This window comes from Pleurodeles waltl, chromosome 1_1, assembly GCF_031143425.1.
Source record: "Pleurodeles waltl isolate 20211129_DDA chromosome 1_1, aPleWal1.hap1.20221129, whole genome shotgun sequence".
Lineage (NCBI taxonomy): Eukaryota > Metazoa > Chordata > Amphibia > Caudata > Salamandridae > Pleurodeles > Pleurodeles waltl.
Genome location: NC_090436.1, coordinates 2,186,872 through 2,213,839, shown reverse-complemented (window position 1 = coordinate 2,213,839; position 26,968 = coordinate 2,186,872). Strand labels below are relative to the sequence as shown.

At 47.1% G+C, this 26,968-nt stretch overlaps 2 protein-coding genes across 2 annotated transcripts in view; one reads left to right on the top strand and one right to left on the bottom strand.

Moving 5' to 3' along the window:
* The first annotated feature begins 353 nt into the window (after nucleotides 1–353).
* Nucleotides 354–26,968, top strand: part of LOC138291607 (uncharacterized) — a 336,430-nt gene continuing 309,815 nt past the window's right edge. The window contains exons 1-3 of the mRNA XM_069230322.1: nucleotides 354–423; nucleotides 706–830; nucleotides 20,458–20,508. The gene's annotated coding sequence lies outside the window, so the exon portion shown is untranslated. The remainder of the gene's footprint in view (nucleotides 424–705; nucleotides 831–20,457; nucleotides 20,509–26,968) is intronic.
* Nucleotides 1,497–21,905, bottom strand: LOC138291623 (uncharacterized). The gene is made up of 2 exons (XM_069230323.1): nucleotides 21,729–21,905; nucleotides 1,497–3,227 (listed from the first exon to the last, which is right to left on the bottom strand). Exons 1-2 carry the CDS (start codon nucleotides 21,903–21,905, stop codon nucleotides 1,497–1,499), a joined length of 1,908 nt encoding a protein of 635 aa, XP_069086424.1.

Here is a 26,968-nt window from a genome sequence, read left to right as displayed (position 1 = left end):
GGTCTGGTTCCTTAGGCTGTGGGTAAAGGGTCTGGTTCTTTGGACTGGGGGTGAGGGGTCTGGTTCTTTAGACTGGGGGTGAAAGGTGGGGTGAGGGGCCTGGTTCCTTTGACTGAGGGTAAAGGGTCTGGTTCTTTGGACTGGGGGTGAGGGGTCTGGTTCTTTAGACTGGGGGTGAAAGGTGGGGTGAGGGGCCTGGTTCCTTAGACTGAGGGTGAAGGGTCTGGTTCTTTGGACTGGGCTCAGGTTCTCTGCTGATGGTTCCTGTTTTTACTCTGCGCATGCTCGGTAGAGCGGTGACTCATTCCTGCGCATGCTCCTTTGCGCGGTTTCCGCACGCTCCTCTCTGCGCATGCGCTCTAGTGTCTGACGCGACCCTACGTTGGTCCCTCTACGGTGGGTGGTGTCAGCTCTTTGGTGAAAGTTAGTCTAGCAATGTTATAGTTTGTGTTTTTTAAAGGCGTTTCACTGCCTGATGCCGCTTGTAGCACTACAATTAACTGACGTCACTAGGACCTAATTTAAAGGGAACCCCTTGTGCCCTTGAAGGATGACAGGCAGAGTTGGCCCTGCCCAGAGTAGCACTTGTAACATACAGATCACAGTAGATCGTTTAATCAATTGAGGTGGCATTTATTGATCTGTTTAAATGAAACATGTTGGTTTTAAATTGTTTAACTTGTGTTATCAAACTTTTTTGTTTAGCAAAAAAACTAAAAGGAAATCAACATAAACAGCAGCCCTGGTGAAAGAGACTCATTCCTCCTCCTGAGTGAAGCACAAGCGGTGTGAAGCTCCCCCCTGGCTTCTTCACAAACTTCCAGAACTTCGTGAGTATCAGTTCATTTGGGTTTATTTGTCTTTGCATAGTGACAATACTTTCTGTAGTGTAACCCCTGAGTCCCCAGCTTCTAGGCACCTCATGGGGCGACTTAGGGCCAACAGCTCAGTCCTTATACGTTGTCCCCTCCTGAGGAGATTTGTAACCCAGAACAGGGTCAGTCCAGTAACCACCTGGAACTGGGGCCATCAGGGAGGGATCTAGGATTTGTGGGCCCCGGGCAGAAAGGGGATGTGTGAGGCCCCTGGAGTGTGCATTCAGTGTGTGACAACCAAGGAAACGAGATCACAGGAAGTGCCATCTGTCGCAGACTTTGTAAGCAGCAGCTGTCCTGGTGTGGGCAGCAACGCAAGAAAAACATAAATAATAACTGATAAAGTTCTGTTAAGAGAAGGTACATTATATTAGACACAATCAGTGGAAATGCTTAGCCTAGATCTCCCCAAAATGTATATCTTTAACTGAATGTCACCAAATTATTTCCAGACTAGTGTGTGATTATATGTGGTATTTACTTTGCACAAACCTTGCTGAAAGGCAACTGAGAGATGCTCAAAGCCTCAGTCACTGTGTGACAGGAAGGGGAGCGGGTTTGGGGACTGTCACTGCATCATGATGTAGCTTTAAAGAGATGAGTATTTTATTTTTCATGTATTCATCCGCCTGTGTCTTTGCTGAGGGTGTGCGGAGACCCGCTGGAGAACGCATCGTCCAGGTGGGCAGGTGGGCGGGTGGTCCAGGTGGGCCGGTGGACAGGTGGTCCAGGTGGGCAGGTGGGCCGGTGGTCCAGGTGGGCCGGTGTTCCAGGTGGGCAGGTCAGCCAGTGGGCAGGTGGGCCAGTGGTCCAGGTGGGCAGGTGTGCAGGTGGGCAGGTGGGCAGATGGGCCGCTTGGCAGGTGGGCCGGTGTTCCAGGTGGGCCGGTGGTGCAGGTGGGCAGGTGGGCCGGTGGTCCAGGTGGGCCGGTGTTCCAGGTGGGCAGGTCAGCCAGTGGGCAGGTGGGCCAGTGGTCCAGGTGGGCAGGTGTGCAGGTGGGCAGGTGGGCAGATGGGCCGCTTGGCAGGTGGGCCGGTGTTCCAGGTGGGCCGGTGGTGCAGGTGGGCAGGCGGGGAGGTGGGCCGGTGGGCTGGTGGGCCGGTGGTCCAGGTGGGCAGGTGTTCCAGGTGGGCAGGTCAGCCAGTGGGCAGGTGGGCCAGTGGTCCAGGTGGGCAGGTGTGCAGGTGGGCAGGTGGGCAGATGGGCCGCTTGGCAGGTGGGCCGGTGTTCCAGGTGGGCCGTGTTCCAGGTGGGCAGGTGGGCAGGTGGTCCGGTGGGCCGGGTGGGCCGGTGGTCCGGGTGGGCCGGTGGGCCGGTGGGCAGGTGGGCGGGTGTTCCAGGTGGGCCGGTGGTCCAGGTGGGCAGGTGGGCAGGTGGGCGGGTGTTCCAGGTGGGCCGGTGGTCCAGGTGGGCAGGTGGGCAGGTGGGCGGGTGTTCCAGGTGGGCCGGTGTTCCAGGTGGGCAGGTGGGCAGGTGGGCGGGTGTTCCAGGTGGGCCGGTGTTCCAGGTGGGCAGGTCAGCCAGTGGGCAGGTGGGCCAGTGGTCCAGGTGGGCAGGTGTGCAGGTGGGCAGGTGGGCAGATGGGCCGCTTGGCAGGTGGGCCGGTGTTCCAGGTGGGCCGGTGGTGCAGGTGGGCAGGCGGGGAGGTGGGCCGGTGGGCTGGTGGGCCGGTGGTCCAGGTGGGCAGGTGTTCCAGGTGGGCAGGTCAGCCAGTGGGCAGGTGGGCCAGTGGTCCAGGTGGGCAGGTGTGCAGGTGGGCAGGTGGGCAGATGGGCCGCTTGGCAGGTGGGCCGGTGTTCCAGGTGGGCCGGTGTTCCAGGTGGGCAGGTGGGCAGGTGGTCCGGTGGGCCGGGTGGGCCGGTGGTCCGGGTGGGCCGGTGGGCCGGTGGGCAGGTGGGCGGGTGTTCCAGGTGGGCCGGTGGTCCAGGTGGGCAGGTGGGCAGGTGGGCGGGTGTTCCAGGTGGGCCGGTGGTCCAGGTGGGCAGGTGGGCAGGTGGGCGGGTGTTCCAGGTGGGCCGGTGTTCCAGGTGGGCAGGTGGGCAGGTGGGCGGGTGTTCCAGGTGGGCCGGTGTTCCAGGTGGGCAGGTCAGCCAGTGGGCAGGTGGGCCAGTGGTCCAGGTGGGCAGGTGTGCAGGTGGGCAGGTGGGCAGATGGGCCGCTTGGCAGGTGGGCCAGTGTTCCAGGTGGGCCGGTGGTCCAGGTGGGCAGGTGTGCAGGTGTTCCAGGTGGTCCGGCGGGTGGGCAGGCGGGCAGGTGGGCCACCCTCGTGGCTTCGTAGATGATGTGGGCCTGGTTCCGTGGCCTCACGGTGTTGGCTGCTGGGCCATGGGCAGGGGAGGCCTCTGGTCGCCACTGGGCCAGTATTTACATGTCTAACCAGAAGACGAATTGGTTAAAGAAAGAAAGGATGCTATTTAAAAAGAATCGAACATAACTGCCACCTACACATTTTAAATCAGCAAATCCAAGAAAAGCTACTTCTATCATCGTGTTCGACCCTGTTGAGTGAATTATTCCGTCTTGTACGAGAACTTCAGTCTCCTTCGGCTTCCTCAGCTACATTACAATTCTGCAAACTACTATTAAATACCTTTGTTCAATTATTTTTCAACAAGTTCAAACGATGAAATGACACCTCCAGGCACAAAGAGTTCCCGCACCCAGTTACCTTTCTGTGACAACTCAAAATATCCAAACTCTGGTTACTTCACTCTTTCCCAGCGATGTATGGGGCTGATCTTGAGCCCTTTGTTACAAGCTGTGATCCTACTGGTTTACACCCAGCAGAGTTTGTGAAACTTCCCCCCCTTTCTTAAAACTCAACTCTTAGACGTGTTTAACTCTTCTTTAAGACAAGGTGTTTCCCCATCGCATGAAAACATGCCACTGTGAAAACAACTTAAAAAAAACATTCTTTACCCAGAAGATCTCAACAGTTTTTGGCCAATTTGCCTTGTACCATTTCAATGCAAAAGTTTGATAAACTGTTTTTAAACGACTGAAGCAGTTTGTCGAAGACGGTCTTTTGGACGCCTTCTACGCCAGATTCCAGGAGGGCACAGTACGGATCTAGAGATCTGGACCTTTGTTAGAGGGTCCACAGTGCGGTTGTGTGGACACTGGTACCTTCAGACCTGTGAACGACCTTTAGTATCTTCACATCATGACAAACCCCGAGGAGGAGTGAAGCTGGGTGCATTGGTCGCTCACACGGGTGACCCTCGCTGTGTGACCCTCGGCAGATCAGGGAGTTACCACCTTCATTCCACACCTGAGAAGTTGAATTACAAGCGTCAATCATGTCCATACTGCTTTTTAATTCAGTCGCCTCAACCATTCAGTGCCCACATGTATGCGGAGGGCATCAAATGATGATGGCCTGTGTAAACCGAGTGCGAATATGAGCCCTGCACAAGATGGAAGATGAACTGCCTCACTTCAGTGCATCAGTGGAGGTATTCCAACTTCCTGAAGATGAATCCCACCAACCCAAGGTGCTGCTAATGACCAAAGCATCTCCTTCCTGGCTCGCAGCCGGCTGTCCGGAGCCTCTGCAATCTCCCCCACCCCACCAAAGAACTCAGTCACAACATCCATCTCAACACCATCCATCGCTCGGAATGCGAGTGGTAAAATGTCCGCTGTGTGCTTTGGCAAACACAAGATCTTGAAGAAATGTTTATCCTACACCCTCAACAACTGGCAAGTAACTGTACCAGAGTCTTGAATCAGTCTTGGTTGGATGACACTGAGGCTCTTTATTTAGCCATTCCTGAAAAACTCCTCTGCCAACATCATCTCATGCAGAAGGCTGCCTCGTGCCTCATATTCAGCATCTCTAGGCAGGGCAGGGCACCCCCATCCCTAAGAAACCATCCCTAAGAAACCTGCACTGACTACCACTGATCTCTAGGCAGGGCAGGGCACCGCCATCCCTAAGAAACCATCCCTAAGAAACCTGCACTGACTACCACTGATCTCTAGGCAGGACAGGGCATCACCGTCCCTAAGAAACCTGCACTGACTACCACTGATCTCTAGGCAGGACAGGGCACCACCATCCCTAAGAAACCATCCCTAAGAAACCTGCACTGACTACCACTGATCTCTAGGTAGGACAGGGCATCACCATCCCTAAGAAACCTGCACTGACTACCACTGATCTATAGGCAGGACAGGGCACCATCATCCCTAAGAAACCTGCACTGACTACCACTGATCTCTAGTCAGGACAGGGCATCACCGTCCCTAAGAAACCTGCGCTGACTACCACTGATCTCTAGGCAGGACAGGGCATCACCGTCCCTAAGAAACCTGCGCTGACTACCACTGATCTCTAGGTAGGACAGGGCATCACCATCCCTAAGAAACCTGCACTGACTACCACTGATCTCTAGTCAGGACAGGGCATCACCGTCCCTAAGAAACCTGCACTGACTACCACTGATCTCTAGGTAGGACAGGGCATCACCATCCCTAAGAAACCTGCACTGACTACCACTGATCTATAGGCAGGACAGGGCACCATCATCCCTAAGAAACCTGCACTGACTACCACTGATCTCTAGGCAGGACAGGGCATCACCATCCCTAAGAAACCTGCACTGACTACCACTGATCTCTAGGCAGGACAGGGCACCGCCATCCCTAAGAAACCATCCCTAAGAAACCTGCACTGACTACCACTGATCTCTAGGTAGGACAGGGCATCACCATCCCTAAGAAACCTGCACTGACTACCACTGATCTCCAGGCAGGACAGAGCACCACCATCCCTAAGAAACCTGCACTGACTACCACTGATCTCCATGCAGGACAGGGCGTCACCGTCCCTAAGAAACCTGCACTGACTACCACTGATCTATAGGCAGGACAGGGCACCATCATCCCTAAGAAACCTGCACTGACTACCACTGATCTCTAGTCAGGACAGAGCATCACCATCCCTAAGAAACCTGCACTGACTACCACTGATCTCTAGGAAGGACAGGGCATCACCATCCCTAAGAAACCTGCACTGACTACCACTGATCTATAGGCAGGACAGGGCGTCACCATCCCTAAGAAACCTGCACTGACTACCACTGATCTCTAGTCAGGACAGGGCGTCACCATCCCTAAGAAACCTGCACTGACTACCACTGATCTCTAGGCAGGGCAGGGCACCACCATCCCTAACAAACCATCCCTAAGAAACCTGCACTGACTACCACTGATCTATAGGCAGGACAGGGCATCACCATCCCTAAGAAACCTGCGCTGACTACCACTGATCTCTAGGCAGGACAGGGCATCACCGTCCCTAAGAAACCTGCACTGACTACCACTGATCTCTAGGCAGGACAGGGCATCACCATCCCTAAGAAACCTGCACTGTCTACCACTGATCTCCAGGCAGGACAGGGCGCCACCATCCCTAAGAAACCTGCACTGACTACCACTGATCTCTAGGCAGGACAGGGCATCACCATCCCTAAGAAACCATCCCTAAGAAACCTGCACTGACTACCACTGATCTCTAGGTAGGACAGGGCATCACCATCCCTAAGAAACCTGCACTGACTACCACTGATCTATAGGCAGGACAGGGCACCATCATCCCTAAGAAACCATCCCTAAGAAACCTGCACTGACTACCACTGATCTCTAGGTAGGACAGGGCATCACCATCCCTAAGAAACCTGCACTGATTACCACTGATCTCCAGGCAGGACAGGGCGCCACCATCCCTTAGAAACCTGCACTGACTACCACTGATCTCTAGGCAGGACAGGGCATCACCATCCCTAAGAAACGAGCACTGACTACCACTGATCTCTAGGCAGGACAGGGCATCACCATCCCTAAGAAACCTGCACTGATTACCACTGATCTCCAGGCAGGACAGGGCGCCACCATCCCTAAGAAACCTGCACTGACTACCACTGATCTCTAGGCAGGACAGGGCATCACCATCCCTAAGAAACCAGCACTGACTACCACTGATCTCTAGGCAGGACAGGGCATGACCATCCCTAAGAAACCTGCACTGACTACCACTGATCTCTAGGCAGGACAGGGCATGACCATCCCTAAGAAACTTGCACTGACTACCACTGATCTCTAGGCAGGACAGGGCACCACCATCCCTAAGAAACCTGCACTGACTACCGTCACCATCCCTAAGAAACCTGCACTGACTACCACTGATCTCTAGGCAGGACAGAGCATCACCATCCCTAAGAAACCTGCGCTGACTACCACTGATCTCTAGGCAGGACAGGGCATCACCGTCCCTAAGAAACCTGCACTGACTACCACTGATCTCCATGCAGGACAGGGCGTCACCGTCCCTAAGAAACCTGCACTGACTACCACTGATCTCCAGGCAGGACAGGGCATCACCATCCCTAAGAAACCTGCACTGACTACCACTGATCTATAGGCAGGACAGGGCGTCACCATCCCTAAGAAACCTGCACTGACTACCACTCATCTATAGGCAGGACAGGGCGTCACCATCCCTAAGAAACCTGCACTGACTACCACTGATCTCTAGGCAGGACAGGGCGTCACCATCCCTAAGAAACCTGCACTGACTACCACTGATCTCTAGGCAGGACAGGGCACCACCATCCCTAAGAAACCTGCACTGACTACCACTGAGCTCTAGGCAGGACAGGGTATCACCATCCCTAAGAAACCTGCACTGACTACCACTGATCTATAGGGAGGACAGGGCACCACCATCCCTAAGAAACCTGCACTGACTACCACTGATCTATAGGCAGGACAGGGCGTCACCATCCCTAAGAAACCTGCACTGACTACCACTGATCTATAGGCAGGACAGGGCATCACCATCCCTAAGAAACCTGCACTGACTACCACTGATCTTTAGGCAGGACAGGGCATCGCCATCCCTAAGAAACCTGCACTGACTACCACTGATCTCTAGGCAGGACAGGGCATCACCATCCTTAATAAACCTGCGCTGACTACCACTGATCTCTAGGCAGGACAGGGCATCACCGTCCCTAAGAAACCTGCACTGACTACCACTGATCTCCATGCAGGACAGGGCGTTACCGTCCCTAAGAAACCTGCACTGACTACCACTGATCTCCAGGCAGGACAGGGCATCACCATCCCTAAGAAACCTGTACTGACTACCACTGATTTATAGGCAGGACAGGGCGTCACCATTCCTAAGAAACCTGCACTGACTACCACTCATCTATAGGCAGGACAGGGCGTCACCATCCCTAAGAAACCTGCACTGACTATCACTGATCTCTAGGAAGGACAGGGTGTCACCATCCCTAAGAAACCTGCACTGACTACCACTGATCTCTAGGCAGGACAGGGCGCCACCATCCCTAAGAAACCTGCACTGACTACCACTGACCTCTAGGCAGGACAGGGTGTCACCATCCCTAAGAAACCTGCACCGACTACCACTGATCTGTAGGGAGGACAGGGCACCACCATCCCTAAGAAACCTGCACTGACTACCACTGATCTATAGGCAGGACAGGGCGTCACCATCCCTAAGAAACATGCACTGACTACCACTGATCTATAGGCAGGACAGGGCATCACCATCCCTAAGAAACCTGCACTGACTACCACTGATCTTTAGGCAGGACAGGGCATCACCATCCCTAAGAAACCTGCGCTGACTACCACTGATCCCTAGGCAGGACAGGGCGCCACCATCCCTAAGAAACCTGTGCTGACTACCACTGATCTCTAGGCAGGACAGGGCGCCACCATCCCTAAGAAACCTGCACTGACTACCACTGATCTATAGGCAGGACAGGGCGTCACCATCCCTAAGAAACCTGCACTGACTACCACTGATCTCTAGGAAGGACAGGGCGTCACCATCCCTAAGAAACCTGCACTGACTACCACTGATCTCTAGGCAGGACAGGGCGCCACCATCCCTAAGAAACCTGCACTGACTACCACTGACCTCTAGGCAGAACAGGGCGTCACCATCCCTAAGAAACCTGCACTGACTACCACTGATCTCTAGGCAGGACAGGGCGTCACCATCCCTAAGAAACCTGCACTGAGTACCACTGATCTCTAGGCAGGACAGGGCGTCACCATCCCTAAGAAACCTGCACTGACTACCACTGATCTCCAGGCAGGGCAGGGCGTCACCATCCCTAAGAAACCTGCACTGACTACCACTGATCCAGAGTTCCTTCAAATCCAGCCCTTATAATCATAAATACAGGATTGCACCACCACTGTCCTACCTTCCCAACCCCCAGATGTTTACCTCTTCAGCCAAGTACAGTGTGATCTCAGTTCTTACTAACTGAGCAACAACTAGACCAGTTCCATGTGATGACTGATCCTGCTCCCCTGCAGCTGACTACATTGGGAACCTCAGAGAAGCCCTGCAGCCTGGCCTTTTATCAAATATCTTCTATTTCTCTCTCTTTAGACTAGTTATGTTGTCTTCTCTAGCACCAGGAAGCTTAGGGTAACTGAGCCCTTCAAGTAAACATAGCAGCACATAGCATCACTTAGAGCTCCAAACCTGCGTCAAACGCGAGTCAGGGACCAGCGGTGACACTGAACCCAGGAGGCCAAGAGCATCAGGAAAGAGGCAAAGTGGAAGTCCGGATATGTCAGTGTTCAGAGTAACCATCACCCCATCCCAGGCCGTATACTTGGTATAATAACTTACACATCCTACAGTTTCCATCAGTCATTTCTAGAAAAGTATGTGGATTGTCTTTTAGCATAATGATTGAATGATTAGTTACTTCTTCACACAAAAGAAGTACATTTTCATTGAACGGCCTTGGCCATGTGCAGCCTGAAAAGCCACTATGAAGGAACATAAGAGGGATTTTGCACAAAGGCCGTGGTGTATGGGGACATCAATGCCAGTTTGCAGACATGAAAATAACTGAAAAAATGATTCTTGTATTTCACAATTCATCGAAGGCAAAGCTAGAGCTCCCTTCTCCGAGCCTCAAAGTGCTTAACTAATGCTGCCAGGTCCAAGGGGAGGAGCCTCCACTGGGCCTTGCACTGATGGTGTCCAGTGAGCCTTGCACTGATGGTGTCCAGTGAGGGAGGGGCCTCCACTGGGCCTTCCAGTGATGGTGTCCAGTGAGGGAGGGGCCTCCCCTGGGCCTTGCACTGATGGTGTCCAGTGAGGGAGGGGCCTCCGCTGGGCCTTGCACTGATGGTGTCCAGTGAGGGAGGGGCCTCCACTGGGCCTTGCACTAATGGTGTCCAGTGAGCCTTGCACTGATGGTGTCCAGTGAGGGAGGGGCCTCCCCTGGGCCTTGCACTGATGGTGTCCAGTGAGGGAGGGGCCTCCACTGGGCCTTCCACTGATGGTGTCCAGTAAGGGAGGGGCCTCCCCTGAGCCTTGCACTGATGGTGTCCAGTGAGGGAGGGGCCTCCTCTGGGCCTTGCACTGATGGTGTCCAGTGAGCCTTGCACTGATGGTGTCCAGTGAGGGAGGGGCCTCCGCTGGGCCTTGCACTGATGGTGTCCAGTGAGGGAGGGGCCTCCACTGGGCCTTGCACTAATGGTGTCCAGTGAGCCTTGCACTGATGGTGTCCAGTGAGGGAGGGGCCTCCCCTGGGCCTTGCACTGATGGTGTCCAGTGAGGGAGGGGCCTCCACTGGGCCTTCCACTGATGGTGTCCAGTAAGGGAGGGGCCTCCCCTGAGCCTTGCACTGATGGTGTCCAGTGAGGGAGGGGGCTCCTCTGGGCCTTGCACTGATGGTGTCCAGTGAGCCTTGCACTGATGGTGTCCAGTGAGGGAGGGGCCTCCACTGGGCCTTGCACTGATGGTGTCCAGTGGGGGAGGGGCCTCCACTGGGCCTTGCACTGATGGTGTCCAGTGAGGGAGGGGCCTCCGCTGGGCCTTGCACTGATGGTGTCTACCGCTACAAGTCCAGGGTGTGGCCCTCTCTCGAGTCTTAAAGCGCTCGCTAATGCCTGTGAGGCCCAAGGAAGGGCCTTCCTCTGTGGCTCACATTGATAGTCCAGCGCTGCGAAGCCCAGGTGGAGGGCCCTTTCTCCACTAGGCCTCATAGTCCTGCGTAATTATTGATGACCAGAATCAATTCCTAACTTCTAAAAGTGAAGCACAGGCCCCCTTCTCACCCACCCTATCCCTAGGGATCCCCCCCAGTACAGATGCCTGCCTTCCATTATCACTTCCCAGGACCCTCCGCAAACTTGTGGTTTCACCAAGAAGATGGCTGTATGGGCTTTGCCAAAATCACTGAGTTCATTTTGGGATTTACTTCCCACTACACTGTGTCCTAATTCAAGCATCTAAAATCTGCACAATTTACCAGTTAAAGTATCTGGTGATATTAGAAAGTTATGTTCCTAAAAAGCAGTCCTGTGTTGTAGTCTTGGGTCTCCTACCCGACCAGGTTGTTTAGCAAATGATGTGCTCCCTTGACTTTTTTTCCTTATTTGCCATTATTGAATGGGTTGGTTAACCATCATCTTAAAGTAAGCATTTTAAGGTGGGTGCCTGCTCGTTTAGGGCTCTTTCAGTGTCAGTTTTTACCATCCTCCTTTCTAGAATGTCTGAATGTAAGCCTTTCAGTAGAGTGGCCTGTGCAGTCCACCTCCTGGGCTGCGTGTCCTTCCCAGGTACCGTGTTAACAAATGCACCCCTCGCCCCTCTAGAAGGTGTTAGTTCCCTAGCCAGGACATCCCGCTGGTCAGGGCCAATCCAGGATTTGCTTTACTCTAGATCCCTTGTAGAGTAGCTGCCTAACGGCATCATTCCCTTGGTGAGCAAAGCAAAGTTGGAAATTTGGCGTCCTAAAGGCGCGCTCTGCAGTATGCAGGACAGACATCTAACATGAGGGACAGTCCTGCACCCTGCAAATCTGCGCTGGACTTTACCACACTGGAACTGCACCGAGAGGGATGTGAGAGAGGGGCCAGTGGGGTAAAAGTGGTACCACGGGTCCTGGTGAAAGCAAGATAACTGGATCTCCCTCTCCCCCCTACCCAACCGTCCACTAGCTAGACAGTAAATTACAGTCATAATTTGGATAAATTGAGCCCACAAGACTTCTGGGCTTCTGTGTCACAGCACCTGCTGCACTACTGACACCCCTGAGAGCATCCTCATCCCCCGGCCTCGCAGCGGTGGTCCTTTGCTGTAGGCCCAGAGTAGCCTCACCACCCCCATCACAGAGTGCGCCCCTCTTCTTTAGGCTTCACAGTGGAGTACCATGGCTGAGAGACTCAAGCGAAGGGATCTGGTGGTTCATCAACAGTGCTTCGGGCTCTAGTTTAAGAAGGATAAATTGTCGCTCATCTGAACCGCAGTCACTGATTGGACAGTAAAACGCAGCCATCATTTGGATGCGTTGGGCACATACCCTCGTATGGCCAGGGCACCAATGCACTTGCTGCGCTAATTATGAATTGAATCAGTAAAGTGCAGATGGCGCATTGCTCGTGAGTGCAGTAGTGAAACAATTAAGATATGATACAGGGCATCCATAATTTTCAGTCCGGCGTAAATACTGATAAAGAATTATAAATTATTTCGTACTAGATGATCCACACTCCAGTGTCGATTTGATCCACAAATTATATTCTATGTGTCTCTTTGGGACACAAATCCATCTGACAACGCACGATGGAAACTGAGTTGTAGAAACATCTATCAACCTATCACTTATGTCAGGCATACATCTACCCACTTAAACAGGTTCCTCTCAACTGCGTATGATTTCGCACTTGTAGAGGTCTCAGCCAGTCTCAACAACGTTCCCTGATGTAATAAACACGTGTATCATATTGTGTCGATGTAGTGAGCTACTACAACACACGTTTAAGTAACGCCTCATCGTTGGAAATAACCCTTTCTGCAGCATCGCCGCAAACATTTTGCCTTCCTCCTCTATTTTTTTGCTTGTTTTAGGAGTCTGTGCATTTAACACAGCTGAACAGTGCTAAAGTGCTTGTGCTCTCTCCCCTAAACATGGTAACATTGGCTTATGACCCCATTGGCATATTTAATTTACTGATACGTCCCTAGTAAAGTGCATACATGTGCCATGAGCCTGTAAATTAAATGTTTCTAGTGGGCCTGCAGCACTGATCGTGCCACCCACTACAGTAGCCTTCCAAACGTGACTCAGGCCTGCCACTGCAGGGCCTGTGCATGCAGTTTACGCTGCCACTTCAACCTGGCAAGATAGACCTCCTGCCAGGCCTAAACCTTTCCTTTTTAGGTTGAGCGCGCTACCGCTTTGACCTTTTGTAAATATTATGGGATTTTAACCACACCCAGGTCACGCCCATCACTTTAATTTGTTTTGGGCTTGCCTTTCAAAAATCTGTTGATGACATTTATAAATGCTTTACGTTTGTCCAGCCTTAGGGTGGTTTTGTTACTGCCTTACAAACTGACCCTATTACATGGATAATGGTACAATTGGCAATATACTTTAGCGTGCGCGAACTACTTATTCCATTTGTCTCTCCCCTTTGCACCCCATGGCAGCCATGGCGCTCATAGCGCGAACGGTGCAAACTCGATCAACGATATTGGAGCGATCGTCACATTGTTTTATTTTGTATCTCCCCTTCACTCTCCATGGCAGCCATGGGGCTCGCAGCGCGAACAGTGCACTCTATCAACAGTATTGGAGCGCTCGTCACATTATTTTCTTTTGTCTCTTCCCTTTGGGCCCCATGGCAGCCATGGGGCTCACAGCGTAAACTCGATCAGCGATATTGGAGCACCCATCACATTGTTTTATTTTGTCTCGCCTTCACACTCCATGATCCTTGCCCTTATTGACGCATTGTAAAATAAAAGAAAAAGAGATCATCTGAAATATTTTGTACACATTCCTGCTGGTTTCCTTTAAATTTAGGTGAAATGATGTGAAATAAACTGTATACATTCTTCTTGCAGAAGAAAAGTCAACAATCTGTGCTGCTGAAGTACTCGTCAGTTTTGTGAACAATATAGATGACGTTTGTTGAAGTGTATCAGTCGTAGAACGAAATGCAGTTGTCAATCCTGCATTATAATGAGAAGAATTTCATCAAGGTTAAAAGTGTAAGGTGTGTGTGTGTGTGTGTGTGTGTGTGTGTGTGTTCACTGAAAAAACAAAGGTTACAGGGACGTTTTCGTTAGGAAATACAATTTGTTTAAAAACATAGAAATTCACTGAAAAACGTGTAAGCTATAGATCTGCAGCTGCCCAGGAGTATTGGGTTTGTCTCTGATCGGTAGTAAGCCCGATTGGGACTTCTGTCACAGTATGAAGATGCAGTCGTGAGCACTGGCAAGACCTTGTCCAGCTGAACACATACAGTTTGTGTACATTACTAATTTATTTTTGTTCACAGTTTTTTTAGTAACACAGTCGTTTTACGGCTGTCGCAATTAATTGCGAATTTGGAGTGTTTCCCAAAAATGTAGATTGTATATAATCTTATTTTGCATATAACCTGTTTTGAAAACTTTTAATAAATTAGCAGTAGAATGTTTTAGAAATATCTGTGATTGACTTCTGCACTAATGTAGTATGGAATTCTGTTTAATGACGACTGTTTCGTTACTAGCGTTCATTGCGATTAATCGCGAAGTGAGCGTACTTTCCAAAAGTTTAAAGTATATATAAGTACATATTAATCTTTCACATGAGTATGTCATTGTAATGGTATAGAAACTTTTAAATGTCTAAATAATATATATATAAATAATATATTTCTGAACACGTTATTGCATTTTGTATTCGTTACAATCGTCGCGATTACGTCATTATATTGCGACAATCACGTGATCTCGTAGCAAAGAGATTTCATTGGACAAGAGAGAAAATAGTTACATTGTAGGAAGAACCACGCCCAGTCTTCCCATTTGGATACAGCCTGCAGACAGGGGGCGCTCTTTGGCCTGTGCTGCATCCAGTCTTATTGTGTAAGTTTTCTTCTTTTTTTTTGGTATTTGAAAATTAAATGGCATCTACTCCATATATGAGCTGCCTCAGGAGCATGGAGAGGCAGAAACTTCTTCAGATCCACAAGTTACCCCAAAAAAGCAATCTATAGCCTGGAAGTTTGTGTTATCTCTTCAGGGCAAAGCTTGTGAAATGCACTGATTGTGACAAAATACTTTCACGAGGATCCAGTAAGAAATACTCCTGCCCTACAACAACCCTGCTGTGTCACCTCAAGGCTATCACAGCCGGCGCTATCAAAGCGCTGTGAGGAGAAGAGAAGTGGAGAAAAGTCACCTTCTGCCACTGCACGACCGTCTGTGGGGGACATTGTGCCAGAGGAGGTGGAGAGTCAGTTGTCAAACCTTGCTGCAGAGTTCAGTCGAGCGGGGACCTTCTGCTTGGATTGCAAAAGTGCAACAGTTTGATGAAGAAAGCTGCCAAAGAGCACAAATGTTTTTGTTTTTCTTTTGTCTTGTCCTTTTCCAGTTTTCCCCACTTTTCAGGACTTTCTTATCGACTAAATGCCATTTTATTTAAAGCAAATAACAAACTTTTTTACAAAACTTCCTTTAAAAAGTAAAAAAAAACAAAGAAAAAGGTTCTCTTTAGAACCATCTTTCCTGGTTTAAAAAAAAGTAGATGTATTGTAAGGAAATGAATGTATGGGTGGTGGATGTGAGAGTGACTGAGAGTATGAATGTTGCATGGGTGACTTACCACGTGTATAGGTGCATGTATGGAGGAGTGACGGCATGCAAGAGTTGTGCATGGTAGCTTCAGTGAGTGCATGAATGTGTATATGGGTAAGTGAGTGCATAAGTGTGTATATGGGAAAGTGAGTACATGAGTGTGTATATGGGTGAGTGAGGGCATGAGTGTGTATATGGGTGAGTGAGTGCATGAGTATGTATATGGGTGAGTGAGTGCATGAGTGTTTATATGGGTGAGTGAGTGCATGAGTGAGTATATGGATGAGTAAGGGCATGAGTGTATATGGGTGAGTGAGTGCATGAGTGTGTATATGGCTGAGTAAGTGCATGACTGTTATATGTGTGAGTGACTGAGAGTATGAATGTTGAAGTGTGACGTATTGCGTGTATAGGTGCATGTATGGAGGAGTGACGGCGTGCAGGAGTTGTGCATGGTAGCTTCAGTGAGTGCATGAGTGTGTATATGGGTGAGTGAGTGCATGAGTGTGTATATGGGTGAGTGAGTGCATGAGTGTGTATACGGGTGAGTGAGTGCATGAGTGTGTATATGCGTGAGTGAGTGCATGAGTGTGTATATGTGTGAGTGAGGGCATCGGTGCTGTGTGGGTGAGTGAAGTAATCTGTGAGTGGTGTATAAGTGAGTGAGTAATTGCATGAATGGTCCATGGGTAACTGAGTGTGTGAATGAGTGGTGCATAGTGCACTGAGTGAGTGCAGAACTGCATGTATGGGTGAGTGACAGAGTGCATGTGTTGTATTTGGCAGCTTTAGTGAGTGCATGAGTGCGGATATGGGTGACTGATTGCATAAGTGTATGTACAGCTGAATGAGTGAGTGCATGAGTGTGTGTAGGAGTGACAGTATGAGTGTATGTATGGGTGATTTTATGACTGGATGAGTCCTTGTATGAGTGAGAGACTGATTGCATGAGTGCATGTATGGCTGAATGAGTGACAACTTGAGTATATGCATGATTGAATGATTGAGTATATGTCTGTATGGGGGATTGATTGAGTGCATGAGTGTAAGTAAGGGTGATTTAGTGAGTGCATTAGTTTGTGCATGAATGAGTTACTGAGTACGAATTTATTTGGGGTGATTGACTGAGTGTATCATTGCCTGTAAGGGTGAGTCATTGAGTTCATGAGTGCATGTATCGGTGAATAAGTGAGTGCATGAGTGAGAGACTGAGTGTATGAGTGTGTGTATGGATGATTTACTGAGTGCATAATTGACTGAGGGAGGGCATGAGTGCTGCATGGGTGAGTGAAGGAATCTGTGAGTGGTCTATAGGTGAATGTTTAATCGCACAAATTGTCATGGGTAATTGACTTTGTGTGTTAGTGGATGTAGGGATGAGTGAGTGTGAGTGGTGCATGGTGCATTTAGTGAGTGTACAAGTTCATGTATGGGCGAGTGCATGAGTAGTGTATGGGAAACTGACTGAATACAGAAGTAGTGTATAGTTCAGTGTATGGGTCTATGGCTGGTGTATGCGTGAGTTACTAAGACTACAAATTTTGCATGGGTGAGTTAGTGGTTGTATTACTACATGTATGGATGAGTGATGGAGTCCGTGAGTTGTGCATGGTAGCTTTAGTGAGCGCATGAGTGCGTATATAGGTGAGTGACTGTATGAGTGTATGTATGGCTGAATGAGTGAGTGCTTGATTATGCACAAGTGAGTCACTGACTGAGAGTTTGCGTGATTAGGTGTATGACTATGTATGGGTGAGTGAGTGAATACATGTATAGGTGAGTATGATAGTGCATGAGTTTGTTCATGAGAAGGTGACTAAGTGTATGAGTGTGTGTATGAGTGATTGTGTGAGAGCATGAGTGTGTCAATGAGTGAGTGACTGTATAAAAGTGTGTATGCTTGATTGACTGAGTATAATTGTCTGTATGGGTGAGTCAGTAACTGCATGAGTGTATGTATACGTGAATGAGTGAATGCTTGAGGGCATTTATGAATGAGTCATTGAATGTATGAGTTTGTGTATGCTTGATTGACTGAGTTTATAAGTCTATGTATGGGTGAGTGAGCAAGGGCATGTTTTGGTGAGCGAGATAGTGCATTAGTTTGTTCATGAGTGAGTGACTAACTGTATGAGTGTGTGTATGGGTGATGGTATCATTGCATGCATGCCTGTATGAATATGTGACTGAGTGTATAAGTGCATGTATAGGTGAATGAGTGACTGCTTGCGTATGAGTGTGTGTATGGGTGATTGAGTGTATGTACGGGTGAGTCAGTGAGTGTATGACTGCAGGCATGAGTGAGTGTATGAGTGTGTGTATGGCCATTTGAGTGAGTACCTGAGTGCTTCTATGAGTAAGCAAGTGCATGAGAGCATATATGGGTGAGTAAGTGAGTGTATGACTTTGTGTAGCTGATTGAGTGCACAGGTGGGTGATTAAGTAAATCTACAAGTACACATATGTATAAGTGAGTGGGTGCACTATTGCATGCATTCAGTGAGTGACTGGATATGTTACTGAGTCTATAAGTGACTGAGTAAGTGTATGAATGTATGTATGAGTGACTGAATGAGTATATCAGTGTTGTAAGGTTGAGTGATTGAGTGGTTTAGTGTAATAGCATAAGTATGGGTGAATACCTGAGTGCATAACTGCATGTATAGCTGAGTCTATGAGTGGAACAGTGTGTGTATCTGTGAGTAAATACATCTTTTAATATATGGGTGAGTGACTGTGGACAAGTGCATGTGTAAGTATGTGAGTGTATGAGTGATGTGTGCAGAAGATCATTTAAATACAACATAACCGTAGGAAACGCACAGAAATGTATTGCCTAAGGTATATTTAAAAACATAGTCTATACCTATCTGTAACGAATATGTGTACATTAGAAAAACTCTTTTAATAAAACGTTGTTCAACTACACCTGCTGTTTGAAAATAGAAAGAGCATAAAACTATATTAGTATTTAATCTTCAAACATAGACACATATTACAATATTCATGACAGAATGTAAGTATAGATTGCACTGCATAACGTATATAATGTTTATTGTTTTTCTCTTCTCAGCTTTTATAGTGGTTCATCTAAAATGATGCTTTGTATAATTATCCAAGAAAACACAACTGAATGTCACTGCTACAAAAAGATAAAGCAGTTTCTGGTTTTCTTTATAAGAATGCATGCGCGGGGCTTTAACTACAGGGTGTTATCTATGGGGGGTCTTTCCTTTTTGGGAGTGGAAGCCTCACACACCTAATAGTGTCACGCTTCATCATCGGCTTCCCCACCCCAGCCTGGTCGGGCAGTGCCACCAAGGCGGACTCAACCTGCCGATGGATTCAGAGCTGGAGGGAGTTCTAATATAAACTAAGAATAAACCATAATCTTTGAACAGAGGGGAAAACAATCAATGGACTGTGAAAAGAAACCCCAAAGCTGCACAGTCGATCACTACAAATAACTTATACTATGCTTTGCACTCACTATGTTTCATTAATCACTACCCTTAGGTGTAGTCACTATAGTAATCTAAACAATCTGTTCGTAAGATTGCTCTTCAATCATTGTACCTGGTGCAATATCTGAAAAAATATGAAGTTCTTTTGGATTTTACAGATGCATTTGAAAACATCATCCTTGCTAGGCCAAATGTACAGTGTTGACAATACATATTTATGTAAACATACACAGTACACTTTTATGGCACATAGCATGTGCAAGTTTTCTTGAAGAAACAAATGTGGACTTTTTTTCTTAGTTAATAATTGTATTGTTTCAATTTAAGGCTGCTGTAATTACAACATCCTTCCACTTTCAGAATTCATTTAGTCTCTGTTCCATTTAGTTTTTATATTGGCTTGTTTCTGAAATATTAAAATGTTTTTTATGATTAGAACATCTTTTATTAAAGACATTACCCTTAATGGGCCGAATAATATCTATAAAACAGATAAACTGTGTACAGGAAACACTGTGGGGGTCATTCCTACCCTGGCGGTCATGGACCGCCAGGGCAGGGGACGGAGGAAGCACCGCCAACAGGCTGGCGGTGCTTCAGGGGCCATTCTGACCGCGGCGGTAAAGCCGCGGTCAGAAAAGGGAAACCGGCGGTTTCCCGCCGGTTTTCCCCTGCCCCAGGTAATCCTCCAAGCGGCGCTGCAAGCAACGCCGCCATGGGGATTCCGACCCCCTTCCCGCCATCCTGTTTCTGGTGGTTTTCACCGCCAGAAACAGGATGGCGGGAACGGGTGTCGTGGGGCCCCTGGGGGCCCCTGCAGTGCCCATGCCACTGGCATGGGCACTGCAGGGGCCCCCTAACAGGGCCCCATTCAGATTTTCAGTGTCTGCAAAGCAGACACTGAAAATCGCGACGGGTGCAACTGCACCCGTCGCACACCAGCAACTCCGCCGGCTCCATTCGGAGCCGGCTTCATCGTTGCTGGGTCTTTCCCGCTGGGCGGGCGGGCGGCCTTTTGGCGGTCGCCCGCCAGCCCAGCGGGAAAGTCAAAATGACCGCGGCGGTCTTTTGCCCGCGGTACGGTCTTTTGGCGGTCACTGCCTGGCGGGCGGCGCCCGCCGGAGTAGGAATGACCCCCTGTGTCCTCTTGTTTAGTGAGTGTTTTTCATCATAACTTTGGCTGGAGAATAAGAAGATAAGAATTTGGTAATTTATAGGGAAATTGCTGTGTGTATGTTAGGTTTATGTCATTACAGTGTGTCCATCCAGTTTTGCTTTTCAGATACACTGTATAGTGTCCAGAGGTTATATTCTGACCTTCATGAAAGATGTTAGCCAAAGTAGTAAAAGTTCTTCCTGAAAATAATATTTGACCAGCTTTGAAGTTCGTAATTTTACTTTGTAATTTGGAACAATCTGCTCTGCATAGTTGCAGCATTATAGTAACTTATTTCTCTGTTCTTTGTAGGAATAATATAGGAGCCACGTCTGATTTACAGTTTGGACAGCTCATATTTTGGTAAGCCTTTCTATACAACTTCTTAAAAAGCCACACTTTTACAATCTGGTAACGTTAAGTAGAGAAATTGTTCAGAGTTCAGAGGATACTGTTGTCTTTGAATGTATTAATAATTCTTTTACAAGTAAAAAACGTACAATACACCGGGCAATCGTTTTTAACATCATCTAACTGATCAAATTTTATAGCCAAGTATTCCACCTCATCTGTGTTTGGAAAGTTAATAAAATCAACAATTTTCTAATTGCACCATTTACTAAGCCTTCCTCAACATTTAAATTGTTCAGCAAAATAACTCAACAGTTCTTACAGAAATGCTTTTCTAGTCCAGCTGTTTTTGATATTGATTTTTCCAGAGAATCAATTTTTTTGTACATTATCTGAGAGCAGTAATGTAACTCCTTGATGTTCCATTTGATCAATAGCTGTTAATTCCAGAATTTCTTGTTTCTTCAGTTGAAGTAGCTTTTCAGTAACATTTGAGCACTCTTCAAGGGTCGGTAGTAAAGAGACTTTTGTTCTTTGATGAAATTGAACATTAGTTCTGATGCAGCTGTAGATTAGAAGAGAGTCTTGATGAGGTGACTTCGTAAAGCATGTTTCCCCTCTTTTGTAAGAACTCCTACTCTAATGTCTTTTTGTATGTGTCCATATTCAGTATCTGATGCTTGATGCATATTGTTAATTAATTCTTTGTACTCAAAGTTTAGCCAGATGTTCACATTGCCAATACTTCCAAGGCAATCCCTTGTTTCACTATGCAGAAGAGTTTTGAAAATTGGTTGTCCTTTATAGGGGTAAGTTGGAGTAGGTCACCAAAGACAATCCGATGTTTCCTCCAAATAATACATCACAGTTAGTTCCAAAAACCTGCTGCGTCCTTAAGTGTATGAACGCAAGCATGTTTGATACCATGCTTACTTCATCAATGATAAGAGTCATCTTTTTCAATACTCTCGAAACTTCATGACAAGCATCACCAGATAATTTCTGATACTCAAGTTTATTGCTATGTTCTACAGGGAGCATTAATAGCCGATGCAGTAATTCCCTTAAGGTTATGTGCTGCTAAGCCTGTTGCTGTTGCAACACATGACAAATTTGTAACAGTAGTTTTTGTAGGGACCTGGTGAGAACTTTAAGAAACTTTTTCCAGTAATAGCTTGTCCACTAATATAAAGTTCAACTAACTGTTCTAAATTCACAGTTTAATCTCTTGCTTGCAGCATTGCAGTCTCCGCTTCATTCATGGCTACAGCTGCTTCATTTTGAATAGCTGGTTGTCCAAGAGGATCTTGACTTGCTGGTGGAGAACTTTGACTGCTCTGTGAACTCTCACTAGCTAGTTCAGCTGCAATAGTTTCTTCTTGTTCAATCTCATCTTTCAACATCGGCATGTATGTTGGAAACATGGAGCACTCAATGGTATATTTTACCGCATTGAATTAGTCTTCATAACAGTTGTAGTGCCCAACTAGTTTTGATTAATTTCTCCATGGTTTGAATAGTTGTAAAAGTACCAAGTAGGAAAAATATTTTCTGTCTGGAGTTTGCCAACTTAGCTTCCTGTGATTAAGTAGGTTTCCTTTGTTGTGTCTTACCAGACAACCATCACATCCAGTTACTCCAAATCTTCCTCTTCAATGTTTTCTGTGATTACATCTGTATGTGTAATGCTGTAGTACATCATACAAATACATATTTTCAAGATGGAGACCTTTTCTTGAGTATTAGGTATCCAGCATGTTAGTCTTCAAAATGTCTTTCCTCTTTGGATCAAATTCTGCAAGATACTCTATTTCTTGGAAAGACTTTAATACCCTACTTGCAAGGCGGGACTAGATATACCCATACAATTCCTCTAGACTTGGCAAACAAACTTGCTCAGCTCAACCTATCTCCACATTCATAAGAACCAATTTATCTGTGTCAAAGCATTTTCAAGCTAAAAGTGTAATTTTGTTTAGTGAGACTCTTCTCTGCTAAAATCTCTTCCCACAGCTCTTTCATTTCTTTCTTTTCTGCCTTTGTTATGTAAGAAGTGACATAGAAAGATACAGCAATTGAATTATCAGCAACAAATTGAATGTCCATATTTGCATTCCACAATATTAGAATAACAGGAATGTAGTCATTAATATATTTTGAAGCTTCTGTTCTTTTGATGTTGTAGGTATTTTTTGGTGATCTTGTAAATGTGTGTCTCACTGCAGAAAATAAGCTGTTTACTCTTCCTAGAGAGATTACAGGACTAGGAAATCCAAACCGAAATTGTGTATAGAATTTTCCTTTTGATTTTGTACTTCCGATGACAATATTTACCACACCTCTGGTTTTGAATTCGAATAACTTATTGTCTCAGTCCCTTGTCAGCATTTTTATTTGGGATGGGGCATGTCACATACTGTTCTATAAATGACAAGACAGATTGATCAGTGTCCGTCCCATACTTTGGGACATCCTTTACCCATTACAGGATATGAATATGTGTAGCACCTCTAGCTTGGTACTCTTTGCGCCAGAAGAAATCAGTGACTTCACCAAGACGTGGATTAGTTTTGTTACAAATGAAAGCCATGATTGCCTGAAAACGATGGTTAAAATATATGCAAACATTTGCAGGATCCAGTGAACAGAGTTCTGCAGTTTTCAAACGGATATCTTTTATGTTGGAGTTCGCTTCATGTAAAAATTCAAGAAGCTCATCTCATGCATATTCAGCACAACTGAGTGTCACAAACCAAGTGGGTGGTCCTAGATTCCTTACCATACATTTTAATTCACCATGGGGTTGATACCATTATTCATTTGTACCACGTTGACATGCTATCTGGTTGATTAAGTTGTATTCAAGCTGTTCATCTTTCTCTTGAACTTTAGCAACAAATAACTTTGCTGTGAGATTCTGGAGGTTTGCTCCTGTTTTTAGAATGTGATTCACTCACTAAATAGGATAACCCAGACAAGTCACTCTCAGATAGTAAGTGAAATATATAAGGAACACTCTGCCAAAATCTTAGATCCTTTAAATAAAGTCTGGTAGATCTGTATTCAGCTGCTGGTATTTGTATAGGGCGGTCATCATACCTACCGCAAACTCCAGTAGGAAACAGATGTGTAAAACAACAAACCTCTAAGCTTTTCTCCCATGCACTAAACGGAGCACCTTTTGCTTTTTTATTTGGAATTGCTCAATAGCATCTCCTTTAGTCTCTTTAAAATGAAGACGATGAATACTGTCGTTTTCATAAATTTCTTCGGTTCTTGTTCGATCAATCTTCTCAATTTGGCCTCTGGACTAATCTGTACCATCATCTATATGTGAAATATCTTGAAGAGAATTGGCATTTTTATAGTAAATGTCATGTTGTGCCAGATGTAATGGAACTTTCTTCACTTTACTAACATCTAGTAACTCTTGTCATATCTTTTTACTCTTTGTTGGCACACCATTGACGAGAATTACAAGTCCCTCTTCAATATTTCTTTCCACTCCTACAGTTTCAATATTCTCTTTAAACTCTAATGGGAAATATACAACTCTACCTTTCAGTCCTTTCTGGAGCTCACTAGCAGGTAACTTTCCTTGTTTCTGGCTCCGAATGGATGTACACACTATATAAGTTTAGACTCATAAGCATTGAAATCTTGTAGGTATTGTGGAATAAAAACAAGTTCTAACTTGTTACACACTGCTCTAGCTGGCAATTTAGTCTTGTCTAATTTATTATAACAAGTTGGTCCATCTTCTCTGCAGGGTTTTTCAGCTCAGCAGCCCTCTTCTTCTTAGGTTGCAGGAATCTGAGTTCCTAGGTTCTGGGGAGCCCCTAAATACTAAATTTAGGGGTGTGTTTAGGTCTGGGGCATTAGTAGCCAATGGCTACTAGCCCTGAGGGTGGCTACACCCTTTTTGTGCCTCCTCCCTGAGGGGAGGGGGGCACATCCCTAATCCTATTGGGGGAATCCTCCATCTGGAAGATGGAGGATTTCTAAAAGTTAGAGTCACCTCAGCTCAGGACACCTTAGGGGCTGTCCTGACTGGCCAGTGTCTCCTCCTTGTTTTTCTCATTATCTCCTCCGGCCTTGCCGCCAAAAGTGGGGCCGTGGCCAGAGGGGGCGGGCAACTCCACTAACTGCAGGGCCCTGGGGTGCTGTAACAAAGGGGGTGAGCCTTTGAGGCTCACCGCCAGGTGTTACAGTTCCTGCAGGGGGAGGTGTGAAGCACCTACACCCAGTACAGGCTTTGTTACTAGCCACAGAGTGACAAAGGCACTCTCCCCATGTGGTCAGCGACATGTCTGGTGTGTGGCAGGCTGCTAAAACTAGTCAGCCTACACGGGTAGTCGGTTAAGGTTTCAGGGGGCACCTCTAAGGTGCCCTCTGGGGTGTATGTTACAATAAAATGTACACTGGCATCAGTGTGCATTTATTGTGCTGAGAAGTTTGATACCAAACTTTACAGTTTTCAGTGTAGCCATTATGGTGCTGTGGAGTTCGTGCATGACAGACTCCCAGACCATATACTCTTATGGCTACCCTGCACTTACAATGTCTAAGGTTTTGCTTAGACACTGTAGGGGCATAGGGCTCATGCCCTTATGCCCTCACCTATGGTATAGTGCACCCTGCCTTAGGGCTGTAAGGCCTGCTAGAGGGGTGACTTATCTATACCTGTAGGCAGTGTGAGCTTGGCATGGCACCCTGAGGGGAGTGCCATGTCGACTTAGTCTTTTTATCCCCACCAGCACACACAAGCTGGCAAGCAGTGTGTCTGTGCTGAGTGAGGGGTCCCCAGGGTGGCATAAGATATGCTGCAGCCCTTAGAGACCTTCCCTGGCATCAGGTCCCTTGGTACTAGAGGTACCAGTTACAAGGTACTTCCCTGGGTGCCAGGGTTGTGCCAATTGTGGAGACAAAGGTACAGTTTAGGGAAATAACACTGGTGCTGGGGCCTGGTTAGCAGGCCTCAGCACACTTTCAAATCAAAACTTAGCATCAGCAAAGGCAAAAAGTCAGGGGGTAACCATGCCAAGGAGGCATTTCCTTACATTTGGTGAGTGCTATACTCTATGTAGTGTTTGGCTACATGCGTAACTTTCTCAAACTGAAAAGTGCATTGCTTTATCACATAAGCACAGTGCACCATGCTTGATGGCATACTACAGCATATCTCAGAGGTGACTTATTGGTAGGAAAACATGAGTTTGAGACCTGACAAAGGGGGTTTACAGACCAGCTTTAGTTAGGCACAGAGAGACCACACACAGACTCTGCTCTACTAGGCCTCACATATTATTAAAGCAGTTGTTGGGTGCATAAATCCGAAGTGTGCCTTAGTACTTCCCTATATACCTCAGTGAATCTAGGTTAGTGCCCGTTTTAGTACCAGTATTGCTCTCTAAATGTGTACATACATGGCTGAACAAATAGCTTAGTGCCTCTGTTAGGGAATATAGCAAATATAGCACTATGGCTGTGTGTGCAATTGCGTGTTTTACTGCATAAGTACTTTCTGACTATCTCAGTGAATTTAGAAGTCTCCTGTCGCCCTCTTACTGGGTAGCACACTGGATGCAGGGCTTGGAAAGATTAAAGTGAGTTCCTTAGTGTGTGCTATACTCTAAGTAGCACTTTGCTTAGAGGTCACGAAATCCATGAGTAAGTTTCTAAAACTGAAAAGTTCATTGCTTAATCACTTACGCACTGTGTATCATGCTTCATGACATAACTACTGCTTATCACAAAGGTGCATTATTTGTACTAAAAAGTGTGTTTGAGACCTGAAAATCCATTTTACAGACACACGTTAACTACACACTGAGAGGAAACAGACTCTGCACTAGTAGGCCTCACACATTATTAAACCACTATTTCTCTACATACATAAGAAACTTGCATTGGTATTTTCCTATATGTAAGTGAATCTATGTGGGCGCCTCTAGCTACTTTTGTACCGCTATACCTCTCTAAATATCTGCATAAGTATCTAAACAGATACGCTCGTACCTTTCTTATTGAATACAGCGCTATGCCAGGGTGCGTCACATTCTGTTACACACTCCCGCGGATGTGATTACTTTCTGAGTATCTCGCTGGAAGTAGAAAGTCCTCTGTCAGACTCTCACTACCTGAGACACAGGACCCATGCTTGGGAAAGATGGATGTCAGTTCCTCGGTCAGTGCTGTACTCCAAGTATTGCTTCCCTAGAGATCTGGAAAACCACGTCTACGTTTGTAAACTGAAAACTCCATTTGTTAATCACTAAAGCACAATGAGCAATGCTTGTTGGTATACATACAGCTTGTCACACAGGTCTGATAGTTCTACTAAAACGTGAGTTTGACATCTGTGAAAATATGTTACAGCCCAAATTTACTAATATACAGTCTGCGCACTACTTCACCTCACACATGATTAAAGGAGCATCGGTCTGGAGAGATGACAAGATTGTCTCAGTAT